Consider the following 15,121-nt stretch of genomic DNA (forward strand, 5'->3'; position numbering starts at 1 on the left):
CCTCAATTGGTCTCTGGGCGGGAAGGACGTCTTCAGCCTTTCCTGCCTCCCCCGCATAATCAGAGTGTGATGGGAGGACGAGGGGCTCTCCATTCCTTCCCCCCCCCCGCCCCCCCACCACCTCCCATCGCAATTCTATTGGCCAGCTCCGCCTCTTAGCCCATATCCGGGGGATCCATTTTATCCGCCTGCTGTGTTCAAATTGGCTGCCTGTTTCCTACATTGCAGCAGTGACTACATTTCAAAAGTAGTTCATTGGCTGTAAAGCACTGGGACATCCTGAAGTCATGAAAACACTATATAAATGCAAGTCTCTTTTTTCTTTTACTAACAAATTTTCTGTGGTAATGCTCACTATAAGTCAGAGAATAATTGTTTCATAAGGACAGGAGCACTGTATCATGAAATGCATTATTCTGCTACTGGCATGTAAGCTACTGTTTCTGCCACCTTTATATGCTATGGATGGTGCTGAAAAATTAGGTGAATCAGATCTTGGGGCCTTAGCAGACTCAGTGCTCAGGAGCGGCAGGGGCGCAGGAAGTGATGTGATTTTTGTTGAATACTTTAGGTGCAAAAGTAGGTAAATAGGTGGCCAAGATGGTGTCTTAAGCTGAAATGCTGGTTTAGTCCACGTTTAGTACAAGACACCGTCTTGGTAAAGGAGTTGAAGCACGAGGAAGGGTCACCCAAAGAATCATTAAACAGCTGATTGCCATTAGTGCCCATTAAAGAGACTGCACAGCACTTTGGTGACTAGGGTTTGTCCTGATGCCCTCTCAAAATAGTGACCAGTTGTTTGGGAGTTGTTGATTTCAAGTGCTACTTAACGGGTACTCACCTTTTCATGTTCATTGTTGTAAAAAGGACCTCTGAAACACATCGGGAGACTTTCTGAGACACTTTGTCAAGATTTCACCAACACTTGAGCAACATTTATTCTGCAAATTGTCTGAGGACTTCACCTAAAAAGGCTAAGTGCAGTGCTGCTCCACCTTATTGCACACCTTATAACAGTCACTTTTGCAGGGTGTAAGGGGTGCGTCTGGGAGGGGTAATACCTCTGAAAAGGGGGACTTGTCAGACTCTTCAGAGTGGTTCACCTTTCATTGATCCTCATTGGTACCCAGCTCTCATATAGGGCTCCAAGTAATTGTTTGCAAGCGACAGCAGCCAAACCCTGGCCAACCATCTCAATAGATGGGCAAAACCAGGTGAAGGTAGCCGATATGTTTCCTCATCAGTCAGTTTGGATTTGCCTATCCTTGCATGTGAAGTCTTATGCAGCAGAGTGGGCAGAAGAGTCCAATAGAAATTCAATGGCCATAAGGATGCCTAAGCAAAGCTTTGTGAAGCACTAACAGTGTGCAGGCACTCAAGGTACCACTGCATCCAGAATCATTTCCAGCCATCTCAACTTTGTCTTACCACTGGATTCAGATGTGCCCGGACAAGAGAGTGAGGTTGACGCAGGGCAACTCTCTCTCACTATAATCTATCTCATACGCAAGTCATGACATGACATGAAAGTGGCATTCACATTAGATATCGCACAGATGGCAAAGTCTTCAATTTGAGGAGACTACAAACCGAAACTGAAGAGCACGAAGCTGTGGTTGATGACTTTCTTTTCACTGATGACTGTACCCTAAATACCTGTTCAGAACAAGAAATGCAACATGGCATGGACCGCTTCTCATCTGCATGTGATAACTTTGGTCTCACCATCAGCAGCAGAAAGACTGAGGTCATGTGCTTACCTGCCCCATAATTGCAGAATGTAAAGCGAACTCTTACAGTCAGTAGTCAAAGGCTTGAAGCAGTCAATTAATTTATCGACCTTGGCAGCACCTTCACCACAGCAGTTCACATTGAAGAATAGCTAATGCCAATGTTGCCTTTGGCAAGCTACAAAAAACTGTCTGGGAGCGAAGAGGAATTAGTGTCTCAACAAAAGTGAAGGTTTACAGAGTGGTTGTCCTTCCCATCTCTTGTATGCTTGAGAGACGTGTCAGTTGACTCCAGGCACACAAACAAGCTACACTACTTTCACATGACCTGCTTAAGAAGTCTACCTCAAGATCAAATGGCAAGACAAGTTTCCTAATACTGAGATTCTCTGCCTGACCAACATGCCAGCATCCACACTCTACTGAAGAGAGCTCAGATAAGATAGGCAGGACATGTGGCCAAAATGCCCGATGAGCGCTTGATAAAATAACTTTTCTACAGCGAGCTAACTGAAAGGAAATGTTCACATGAAGGCCAGAAAAAGTGCTTCAAGGACACCCTGAAGGTCTCACTGAAGAGTTTCAACATCACCCCATCGAGACATGGGAGAACCTTGCACAGGATTGCTCAGTCTGGTGCAGACTCATCAGCAAAGGCATCACATGAACAGAACAGAACAGAGTCGCACTGGCCAACAGGAAACATGAGCTTTGCAAGTCCACAGCTGCAAGACACCTCTTCCACACCAACAATACATGTGTCTCCAACATGCAACAGATCTTTTCATGTTCAAAATGGACTAATTAGTCATCTTCAAACATTTCACCTGATACTTATCTCAATGAATTCTAGTTGATGCCATGGTCATCTTCAACTACGAAGGACGAACACTGGACTAGATAAGAGTCACCAGGAGAAAGGGAGTTCTTGATCATCAGCACCTTACTAGAGGTACCCCTTGGTCTGGATGAAGGAGGAGGACATGAGGCCAGGCAGAGAAGAGAGGGACAGGAGGGCAAGAATGTTGAAGTGGTGTCCTTCTTCCATCGGAGTACAGGGCATCCCTCCTCCTCTGGGCCTCCTCCACCATGATTTCCGAGAACCTGTGCACTCTCTCCCTTGTTCTCTGACCCATCCTGCAACAGACCACTGTGTGTCAGCCAGAACTGTCCACACCTTCAGTGGAAGTGAGAAGCCAACATACACTGTTCTACACAAATTGTATCTAATCAGCACTTGAGTGCTAAACCAGCAGGTGTCTGTTTACCACTTCAGAACAAGTTCAAATTATGCTAATCAACAATTAGGACCAAAACCGTGAGCTAAATCCGGACTTTCAAATAGGCTACTCTTATTAGCACTGCACGCATTTAGCACCTGTTTTTAGTCTTTGAACGAAGTAACCCCGAACATATTTGATCACTGACGTGCAGTCATCAACAAAGATAATAGAACAACAATAACAGGTAGAAAAGGTGGCCAAAAAAGCAGACAGAATACTTGCCTTTATTGACCGAGGCACAGAATGTAAGAACTGAGAGGTTATGCTGGAGCTGTATAAAACACTAGTTAGGCGACAGCTGGAGTATTGCATGCAGTTCTGGTTACCACACTATAGAAAGATATGATTGCACTAGAGAGAGTACAGAGGAGATTTATGGGGATGTTGCCTGGACTCGAGAATTTTCGTTATGAAGGAAGATTGGATAGGCAAGGGGTGTTTTTTTGGAAGAGAGGAGGCTGCCGGGAGACCTAACTGAAGTGTATAAATTTATGAGGGGTCTAGGTAGAGTGGATAGGAAGACCCTATTCTGCTTGGTTGAGGGTCCATAACCAAGGGGGCATGGATTTAGTTTTTTTTTTTGTTTTTTATTCTTTCATGGGATGTGGGCGTCGCTGGCAAGGCGAGCATTTGTTGCCCTCCCTAATTGCCCGTGACAACTGCGTGGCTTGCTAGGCCATTTCAGAGGGCAATTATTGCTGTGGGTCTGGAGTCACATTTAGGCCAGACCAGGTAAGGAGAGTAGATTTCCTTCCCTAAAGGACATTAGTGAACCAGATGGGCTTTTAGGGCAATTGATGATAGTTTCATGGCGCCATTATTGATTAATAGGGTTTATTAATTTTAAATTTAAATTCCAACAGCTGCTGTGGTGGGATTTGAACCTGTGCTCTCATGGCATTAGCCTGGGCCTCTGGATAACTAGTTCAGTAACATTACCACCACATCTCTGTCTGCACATATTACAACTACGCGGATAAGAGGTAGGAGGTTGAGAGGGGATTCGAGAGAAATATTTTTTTCATCCAGAAGGTGGTGAGTATCTGGAGCTCTCTGCCTGAAAGAGTAGTCAAGGCAGAAAACTTCATAACATTTAAAAAGTACTTGCATGTGCACTTGAGGTGCCATAAACTGCAGGGCTATGGACAAAGAGCTGGAAAGTAGGATTAGGCTGGATGGTTGCTTGTCGGCCGCTGCGGACACAATGGGCCGAATGGCCTCCTTCCATGTGTAAATTTCTATGATTCTATGTTCCTATGACACAGTCCATCATTTTGTCTGGCACTAACATGGTGCTAAATAGGATAGAGTCAGAACAGATCTGGCAGCTCAAAACTGGGCCACAGCAGCAGCAAAACTGCATTCCACCACACTCTGTAACCCAATGGCCTTGCATATTGCTCACACTACCAGTCCCAAAGGGCAAAGCTGCCACTCTGGGCCTTCAGAAGGTGGGGGATGAACCTACACGAGGGGAAAAAAACTACTTGACGCCCTCACCAATCTTCCTGTCGCAGATGTATCTGTCTGTGACAATATTGGTAGGAGTGACTACCAAACTGTCCTTGTGGAGACAAAATCCTGCCTTCGCACTGAAGACAGTGTCCATCTTATTGTGTGGCACTACCATTGTGCTAAATGGAATAGATTCAGAACAGATCCAGCAGATCAAAACTGGGCATCCATGAGGCGCTGTGAGCCATCAGCAGCAGAGGAATTGTGTTCCACCACAATCTGTAAAGTCATGGCCCGGCATATCTCTCACTTTACCATCAAGTTAAGAGCCAACCCTGGTTCAATGAGGAGTGTAGGAGTGTGTGCCAGGAACAGCATCAGGCATACCTAAAAATGAGGTGCCAACCTGGTGAAGCTACAACACAGGACTACATGTATGCTAAATAATGGAAACAACATGCCATAGACAGAGCTAAGCAATCCCACAAACAACAGATCAGATTAAAGATCTGCTGTCCTGCTACATCCAGTCATGAATGGTGGTGGACCATTGAACAACTAGTGGGAGGCGGAGGAGGATCCATGAATACCTCCATCCTCAATGATGGTAGACTCCAGCACGTAAATGCAACAGAAAAGGCTGAAGCGTTTGCATCCATCTTCAGCTAGAAGTGCCAAATGGATGATCCATCTCAACCTCTTCCTGAGATCCCCACTATTACAGAAGCCACACTTCAGCTAATTCGATTCACTCCATATGATATCAAGAGATAGCTGAGCCTATTGGATACAGCAATGTCTGTGGGCCCCAACAATTTTCCAGCTTTAGTGCGGAAGGCTTGGGCTCCAAAACTAGTCCCACCTCTAGTCAAACTGTTCCAGTACAGGTAAAACAGTGGCATCCATCCGACAAAGGGGAAAATAGCCCATGTATGTCCCGACCATGAAAAGCTCGTCAAATTCAATCCGGCCAACTACCGCCCCATTAGCAAAGTGATCGTTGAGATTGCTATCAAGCGGCACTGATTCATCAGTACATTACTCACTGATGCTCAGTTTGGGTTGCACAACGACCACTTGGCTTCAGACCTCATTACAACCCAGGGATAGGCACCAACATGTTTCACAATGGACATTTGACAAAATTATTGACTCATCCACGAGCATGGGGGCAATTGATCTATATATAAAGTGTATAGCCAACCTAATATCATCAAAACACAGTCCAATTTAAAATACACTTCTTCCTATTTGGTGAGATACCTGGCATTGTTTTTGCTTGCACAAGTAGTCAATATCTGCCCACACACTTGATATAGCAATGTAGAGAATTCAGATAGGTATTCATCTGTCAGGACTGATCATGATCTCTCTCTGTCTCTTCCCCTCTCTGTGTTCATCCCCTCTCCCCTCACTGTGACTATCCCCCTCTCAGTGTGTCCATCCTCCTCTTCCCTCTTTGTGTCCACCCCCTCTCCGCCCTCTCTGTGCCCAGCCCCTCTCCCTTCTCTGTGTGATCATTCCCCCTGCCCTCTCTGTGTCCACCCCCCTTTCCCCTCTCTGTCCATCCCCTGCCCCTCTCTGTGTCCACCCCCTGCCCCTCTCTGTGTCCACCTCCCTGCCCCTCTCTGTGTCCATCCCCCGCCCCTCTCTGTGTTCATCCCCATTTCCCCACTCTGTGTGTCCATCCCACTCTACCACCCCCCCCCCCAACCCCCACCACGTCCATCACCCTCTCCCCCTCCCCCGCTCCTTGGGCCGGTGCTTGTTTAAAGGGCTGTCTGACTCTCTGTGTGCTCTTTCAACACCATGTCACGCCTCTGGCTGTGTGCTGGCCTGCCTCCTCCTCTCCCCTTGGCCTTTCTCTCCCTTTCCCCCACAGCAGCCATTTCAGTTTACTTCCAGAACCGCGCAAAAACAGCAGGAGTGCCTGATCCCAGTGCGCCTGCGCTGCGAACCACAAATCAGCACTCATCCCACCTGAGCAGTTCGCTGTCAGTCGCAGACAGTAACAAATCACAAACAGGCATTCACCATCCATCAGATGTTGGTCCCATCTGCCCCCTCCACCTGACATACACTTTAACAGGGGAGCCATCAATCAAAGCCAAGCCACGTGAAGCCCGCTGTCAGGCACAAAGCATTGATGGGCTGGATGGAAACCACGGACGGACACATTGCCAACCCCTGTTACAGCCTTGGTCCAAACATGGACAAAAAATTTGAGTTTCTGAGGTCAAATGAATGTGACTGCCATTGACATCAAAGCAGCATTTGACCAGGCGTGGCATCAAGGAATCCTAGTAAAATTGAAGTCAATGGGAATTGGGGGAAAATTCTCCACTGGTTGGAGTCATACCTAGCACAAAGGAGGATGGTTGTGATTGTTGGTAGTCAATCATCTCAGCTCCAGGACATTACTGCAGGAGTTCCTCAGGGTAGTATCCTCGGCCTAACCATCTTTAGCTGCTTTCTCAATAATCTTCCCTCCATCATAAGTGGAGATGTTCGCTGATGATTGTACAGTGTTCAGTACCATTTGCAACTCCTCAAACAATGAAGCAGTCTGTGCCCGCATATTCAGGCTTGAGCTGACAAGTGGCAAGTAACATATGCACCACATAAGTGCCAAGTAATTACCATCTCTAAGTACAGAGAGTATAACCGCCCCACACCTTAACATTCAATGGCACTATGAATGTTGGATCCCTCCCCATTAATGACCTGGGGGGGTCACCATTGACCATAAACTTAACTTGATCTGCCATATAAATACTATGGCTTCAAGAGGAGTCAGGAGGTGGATTACTCACCGCAAAATTCCCAGCTTCTGACCTGCTTTTTTAAAATTCATTTCATGGGATTTGGGTGCCGCTGGCCAGGCCAGCATTTATTGCCCATCCCTATTGTCCATGAGAACGTGGTGGTGAGCTGCCTTCTTGAACCACTGCAGTTCTTGGGGCGTAGGTACACCAACAGTTCTGTTAGGAAGGGAGCTCCAAGATTTTGACCCAGTGACAGTGAAGGAACGGTGATATAGTTCCAAGTCAGGATGGTGTGTGACTTGGAGGGGAACTTGCAGGTGGTGATGTTCCCATGCATCTGCTGCCCTCTAGGTGGTAGAGGTTGCATGTTTGGAAGGTGCTGCCTGAGCAACACACCAAGGATATTCAGGCAGCACTTTCCAAACCCGCAACCTCTACCACCTAGAAAGTCAACAGCAGCAGACGCCTGGGAAAACTACCACCTGCAAAATCCCTTCCAAGTCACACACTATCATGTCTCAGAAAGATATCACCATTCATTTATCATTGCTGCGTCACTAACTCGCTCACTAACAGCACTGTGGGTGAACCTACACCCAGGTACTGCAGCAGTTCAAGAAGGCGACTCACCACCACCTTCTCAAGGTCAATTAAGGATGGGCGATAAATATTTGCCTTGCCTGTGACGTCCATATCCCATGAATGAATGAATGAAGAAAAGGTTGGCGGCAGTAAGACAATCTAATCAGAGCGTTAAATGTACAGCCAAGTGGATAGGGTACAAATGATTATCACATCTTCATTTATTGTTATTTTATTGCTTTATTTTTGTTTTTATGTTTCTTCCTTTCTTACAAATATACTGAAATACATAAGTAAAATTACATGTTTCTTTAATGAAGTGCCATCTTCTTTTCCAGTCTGTGTCATGAAGTACAAATCTTAGCCGTTACTATTACAAGACCCTAGTAGAGTTACGGGTGGAGTACAAATGACATACTACTACAAGGATGTCCAGCTATTGGACGTTGTACAGAAAAGGACAATCAAACTGTAAATTAGGGTGCTATGATGTCATTTGGACCCTGATGCAATGTAACTGGCTACAAAACAGCAGACCCTCTGCACAGTAAAATCAGGCTGACACTCACTGGAGGTCCTGGCATATGAGTGCAAGGGACTGAGAGGAGGAACGAAAGAATGTTTTGGCTGCTGCTTCCCAAGGCCCCTCCTTCCTGACCCGCAAATTGCCGTTCGAAAACCAAAGTCTTCAATCTGCCTCACTTGTACAGATTGAAATATTTGTATTGAAACATTATCCTTCAGAGATGAATGGCAAAGTCCGATATGTGAATGGAAACAAAATCAATATGTGAACAATTGAAAGCAACACAGTGTTAAAGGAAGTGGCAGTGCAAAGGTACTGCCTGTGCGGAGTTTGCAAGTTCTCCCTGTGTTTGCGTGGGTTTTCGCCGGGTGCTCCGGTTTCCTCCCACATCCAAAGACTTGCAGGTGATAGGTAAATTGGCCGTTGTAAATTGCCCCTAGTGTAGAGAGGTGATCGGGAATATGGGATACTGTAGGGTTAGTATAAATGGGTGGTTGTTGGTCGGCACAGACTCGGTGGGCCGAAGGGCCTGTTTCAGTGCTGTATCTCTAAATAAAAAAAAATAAAAATAAAAAGGAACTGTCATGAGACTTGTTAATATATACTTTCTACACATCACTGCTGAGACTCACCAATAACAGGTTGTGTATAAATCATTATGTGAAGTTGTAGTATAAGGGTCTGAAAGGGTTAATGTTTGAGACAGTGTGAGCAACACCTCCCACTGTGATTATGTCAGAGATCACATGTGGTAGAGACCCAAGAAGGAGTGTGTTAGACCTGCTTAAGAGAAAGTGTAAATAGTTCCTGAAATGTAATAAATAAGTTATTGTTTAAAACCTTACAATCAGTGATTTCCACAAGCTAGAAGAATCAAACCTATCTCCTAGTAACAACAATATACAACAGAAGGCATTAGTGAGGGTGCAGAAAAGATTCACAAGAATGGTTTCATGGATGAGGAACTTCAGTTACGTGGATAGATTGGAGAAGTTGGGACTGTTTTCCTTGGAGAAGAGAAGGTTGAGAGGAGATTTGATAGAGGTCTTCAAAATCATGAGGGGGTTCCAGCCAGAGTAGATAGAGAAAAACTGTTCCCATTGGTGGAAGGACCAAATACAAGAGGGCACAGATTTAAGGTAATTGGCAAAAGAAGCAATGGCGACATGAAGAAAAACTTTCTCACGCAGTGAGTGGTCAGGATCTGGAATGGATTACCTGAAAGTGTGGTGGAAAGCAGATTCAATCGAGGCATTCAAGAGGGAATTGGATTGTTATCTGAAAGGGAAGAATGTGCAGGGCTACGGGGAGAAGGCGGAGGAGGGGCATTAGGTAAATTGCTCTTTCGGAGTGCAGGCACGATGGGCCAAATGGTCTCCTTCTGTCCTGTAACAATTCTGTGATTCTGTGATTATTTCAAGTAATTCATTATTAAAGCTGGAAAAGTAACTAAATGGGAACTAAAATCCAATGTGTATGCCATGCTTATCAGAATGTCGAGATTAATAAGAAATACCTGAAGATTAACTTCCCTCTGCAAATAAGCAATATTCTTAATGCCTTTTAACATTTACTCTAGTGAATTTTAGAATAAATGTCCTGAAAGAAGTTTAACAAATAGGCTGAAATTCTGCTGTGATATTGGCGACAAATCACTCAGCGAGTTTGATCTGACACACCCTTGTTCATTATTTAATCAATAAATTTTACATTTGGTTTATGGCTTTGGTAAAGCAACAGACATTGGGATTGCACATGAATCTGTTACACATTAATTATTAAAATCATACGGCAGGTATTTCATCCCCAAAGGAATCAGCATACAGCATTTTTCATGCTCCATTTGTATTACAGAACCACTTCACTTGCTGCAAACCTGGAATCGTGGGGTAGGTTCAGTAACAAGAAAGATCTGTACATTGTTTTGTTGAAAGGGTTATTTTGGACGGTGTACTTGCCATCAAACAATCAGAAGATCACAACATTATTACACATGAGGGAGGCCATTCAGTCTACCTTATTTCAATGAGTACCAGGTCAAGATGAGCACTGCTTCTCATGGATTTCTTGAGGTTGTCCTGCAGTACATTTACTAACTCTGACTCTGAACCACTTGGGTTTTCCCAATTAAAGGTTGATTGAAGTTACCCATTCAAGTAATTTTCATCTTCTCATATATCCTTTTATCTCTTCATAGAATAAATTGTCCTTCTCATGATGACTTAACGGCCTGGAGCATCCTGCTAGTGTTAGCTTGGATTTGTTTTGTATTTGTGGCGTCTAAACAAAGTTATTTATTTTGTAGCTTTCCACCTTCCCCAACACCTTTTTTTATTCTCCGAGATGTCCCTGAGATATAGGGCTACAATATCTCCTTTTCTGCTCCTTTGATCATTTCTAAACATTCTGTTTAGATTTAGTCATGTTTCTGACATTCCAACCATGTTTTTTTACCATATGCCTGCCTACTGGTTTTTTCATGTTTAGGCTTTTGGCCAGAGCTGCTCATTATTCTGTCATTAACACTCCCTCCGCACTAATGATTTGTCTTTCACCACACCATTAGCACACTCTCTTTGCCTTTGCCCCATGACCTCCTCAACATTTAATCTCTCCGGCCCTCTGTCCGATCAAACGCCTTCCCTTTTGTTCTCTTTTATCCCCATCCCCACTTTATTTGCTTAAAACCTATTACATTTCTAACCTTTGCCAGTTCTGATGAAAGGTCACAGACCTGAAACATTAACTCTGCTTCTCTCTCCACAGATGCTGCCTGACCTGCTGAGTATTTTCAGCACTTTCTGTTTTTATTCCAACCACACTGTAGTTCTCCATTGCCATAACAATCTACAGTTCCAGTAGTTTGTTTCTAATGCTTCTCATATTCATGATTCTTGATGCACATGCATTAAGTTGTGCATTTGTGTCATTTTATGAATTCCCCCTGCCTTCTCCTCCCCCAGAATCAGGGTACAAGAGACTAAAGCGATAAGAAGGTCAATTATTTTTAACCAGCCCAGAGGACATTCATATCAATACATTAGCTCAGCTGGGGATAGGCTGAATTGTACCTCAGAAGCACTTTTTTTAAAAAGCAAGAGGATGGTGTCCTCTCATTTATCCTGAAAATATTTTGTAAAAGAATGTTTTATACATTAATTTTCATATATTGGATGCTCAATCCAGTCAGTCCAGTCTCCTGCTTTGTTGTCTATGGTTGAGCTTCAGTGAGAGATGCAATAATTGGCCCATTTTATCAGTGGCTCAACCACATGCTGCCTCGGAAAATAAGTCAGGATATTAATGGCTGAAAATGTAGAAGTGTGGTTCTCTAATTCCTCTCATGGGGGATCGCTAGTACGGTGCATCGGATTGTCATTGGTCCAGGGAAAACAATTATTTTAATTGTGTACTTTCACTCACTATATAGAACCACAATTTTAAAGCACATTGTTGCCTCAAGGACATTAGAGAGATTTGCACTGGTAGTAGGTATGGACCTTTTATGTTTTGGTTATACAAAGTTCTATTTTCAGTGTGTTGTTCTGATCTAAAATATGGCCAAATGAACTCCAAAAAGTCACGCAGTTATGCAAGCTTGGATTTCAAGGCAATCTGCATGGTTAAAAAAAGGTGACATGAACTTTTCTACACCTGAGCAGTGGGGGAACCTTAACTTCCACCCAAGACGAGCCCAACATCAGCAGAGTGGCTGTACCTCCCACCTGAAGCCAGTGTAAGGAATCTGGAACAATCTTCAAAATGGATGCCAAAAAGGCAAAATATTTTGAGGCCCTTTTGTGCCACAGCATACCAGTGTTCCTCAAAGGACTGCTAGTTCGGCTGTCCATCAAATGGTACAAATGGGCAGTGTGTATGTGGCATACGTTCCACCCATTTGTGCTTCAAAATTCAATCAAGATCCTACAATGTCACAGGCTCCCAGTTTGTATATTTGAACAGCCTCCTGCATGAAACAGGTGGGGTGTGCTGTTGACCCATTTACAGGCCCACCTTAAAATTGTATCAGGGAGGCCTCCACGTCCAAGGTACCTCATTCCCTCCACCATGCACCACCAGTGATTTCAAATTGCCAATCGCCCATTTTTCAGTGAGATACAGGTAGTCAGCAATTGAAAATTAACTTATCTGTTCTCTGCACAGATGCTGGATGACTTATTGATTGAATATTTCCAACATTTTCTGTTTTGGTTACAGATTAGCAGCAGCTACAGTTTTTTATTTTGTGTGTGACCTGTATTTAATTGGCTTTCTTTTGCCATAACTCATAACGAGTTAACATTGTGTTAATGAGCAAATAAAATCAAACTAGTCACAAAACAGCCTTATCCAGGAAATGACTTATTTTCTTTCTAAGAGCTGTGTATTTTAAACCCTGAAGAATATAGTTTGTAGATTGATCCGTGCATATACTAATATTTTTGAATAATAATGGGATAATTTAAAATTTATATTTGTTGTGTCATATTTTGGTACAATACATATGAACAACGAAACCACATTTAAAAATAACTTCAAAATATTTAGTGGACCTGAAATATAATGCCTGTTGGGGAAGATTTAATTTTCTTAAGTGCTGGCAGTGCAAAGATGATGCATGGAATTCCTTCATGTACAGTATTTGCTAAAGTACAATAATTAAGTCCCCACTGGTCAGTGTAGTTAGCTGATCACCCCAATCAACTGGGAATCCATCGAAATTTGAAACCACCATTGGGTGTTCTGGTGGTAAATGCATTCCCCTGAGGAAAAGCTAATGTTCTTATTGTACAGTGATCACGAATTGAAGTCTTGAAAGACATATCATTGTCCAGCTCACTGGTACCTAAACTGAGCATGTCACAGGCCACAGATGTTTGAAGCCCATTGAAGCTCCCATACATGTTGATGGTTTCCTGGATTTCATTGTAACTGGCCTCTCCTGAGCAGTGGTTGATCTTGAGATATTTAGGGTCTGTGTCATTCAATGTTTGCAAGGCCACATTGCATTTTTCTGAGATGTCTCTTAAAATCTCATCCACTTTATCACAGTCCTGGTTGTCAAAGTATGTGCCCTCGACTCTTTGCCGCTTTGCTGAGGGAAAGTTCTCAGAGATGGTGTCATTGGCATCCTGGCTTTCCTGCTTCATTAGTTTCTAATAAAAGATTAAAGTAACAATTCTTTAATGAACAAGGTCCTTTAGGTATTTTGCTTATAGTTGCAACCTACCATATATATGCAGACAGACACTAAAGCTCAACTGTTACAATGCTGTAGTTCATCAGTGGGCTAAGATGCTATCATAAACCATTAGAGGAAAGCTTGTGGACCAGTACCATTTGACGACCTGTGGTGTCGTTCATGAACAAAAGACTTGTGTAGCAGAAATTCGTCTTGGGCAAAAGTGAATTGGTGGCCCGTTTTACGCCCAAGCAGATTTCTTTCCATTGGCTTGGAAAAGAAAACTACTCAGGGTGTAAAAAAGGCAGCTGATTTGCTATCACCACCCAAGCTGAGCTTCAACCGTTGTGTCTCTGTTCCTCTCCGCACTCTAATTCTTCCTGTCTTCCTCTTGCTAATTGACTCAAGCTCGAGATGTATTTCTCTTATGCAAACTCTGTGCCATTCTATGTAATGGTGATTATCATTTTCTGTATTTTTTAACTGGAGCTTGCAGTGGTTGGAAAGTGATGAAAGACCGACTCTTGTTTATGTACCACTTAATTAATGCAGAAGTAAAGTTGTGAATTATTGTATCAAGGTGTGAAGTAACAACAACAGTTTATATAGTGTCTTTAATATAATAAAACATCCCAAAGCACTTCACAGGAACATTATAAAACAAAGTATGACACCAAGCCACAAAAGGAGATATCAAAATAGAATAGAATCAGAGAATATATTTTTTTATTCATTCATGGGATGTGGGCGTCACTGGCTATGCCAGCAATTATTGCCCGTCCCTAATTGCCCTTGAGAAAGTGGTGGTGAGCTGCCTTCTTGAACCTTTGCAGTCCATGTGAGGTTGGTACACCCACTGTGCTGTTAGGAAGGGAGTTCCAGGATTTTGACCCAGCGACAGTGAAGGAACGGCGATATAGTTCCAGGTCAGAATGGTGTGTGACTTGGAGGGGAACTTGCAGGTGGTGATGTTCCCATGCATCTGCTGCCCTTGTCCTTCTAGTTGGTAGAGGTCGTGGGTTTGGAAGGTGCTGTCTAAGGAGCCTTGGTGCGTTGCTGCAGTACATCTTGTAGATAGTACACACTGCTGCCACTGTGCGTCGGTGGTGGAGGGAGTGAATGTTTGTGGATGGTGTGCCAATCAAGTGGGCTGCTTTGTTCTGGATGGTGTCGAGCTTCTTGAGTGTTGTTGGAGCTGCACCCATCCAGGCAAGTGGAGAGTATTCCATCACACTCCTGACTTGTGCCTTGTAGATGGTGGACAGGCTTTGGGGAGTCTTTGCAGTACAGAAGAAGGCCATTTGGCCCATCGGGTCTGCGCTGGCTTTTTCAAAGAGCACTCCGGCTAGTCCCACTCCGCTGCTCTTTCCCCATATCCCTACAATTCTTTCTCCTTCAAATGTTTATTCCATTTCCTTTTGAAGGCTACGACTGAATCTGTATCCATCACCCAACCAGGAAGTGCAGTCCAAATCCTAACCACTCATTATGTAAAAAAAAATTTCTTCATGCTGCCTCTGGTTCTTATGCCAATCACCTTAAATCTGTGCCCTCTGTTTTCGACCCTTCATTAATGGGAAACAGTTTCTCTTTATTTA

The 15,121-nt window shown here is 43.8% G+C and overlaps 1 protein-coding gene across 1 annotated transcript in view; it reads right to left on the reverse strand.

Annotated features, from left to right (window-relative positions):
- Window positions 1–13,041: 13,041 nt before the first annotated feature.
- The window catches only part of mcidas (multiciliate differentiation and DNA synthesis associated cell cycle protein), a 33,295-nt gene continuing 31,215 nt past the window's right edge, over window positions 13,042–15,121 (reverse strand). The window contains exon 7 of the mRNA XM_068054463.1: window positions 13,042–13,497. Within this exon, the coding sequence (XP_067910564.1) occupies window positions 13,042–13,497 (456 nt within the window). The remainder of the gene's footprint in view (window positions 13,498–15,121) is intronic.

The sequence above is a fragment of the Heterodontus francisci genome, chromosome 1 (assembly GCF_036365525.1).
Source record: "Heterodontus francisci isolate sHetFra1 chromosome 1, sHetFra1.hap1, whole genome shotgun sequence".
Classification (NCBI taxonomy): Eukaryota; Metazoa; Chordata; class Chondrichthyes; order Heterodontiformes; family Heterodontidae; genus Heterodontus; species Heterodontus francisci.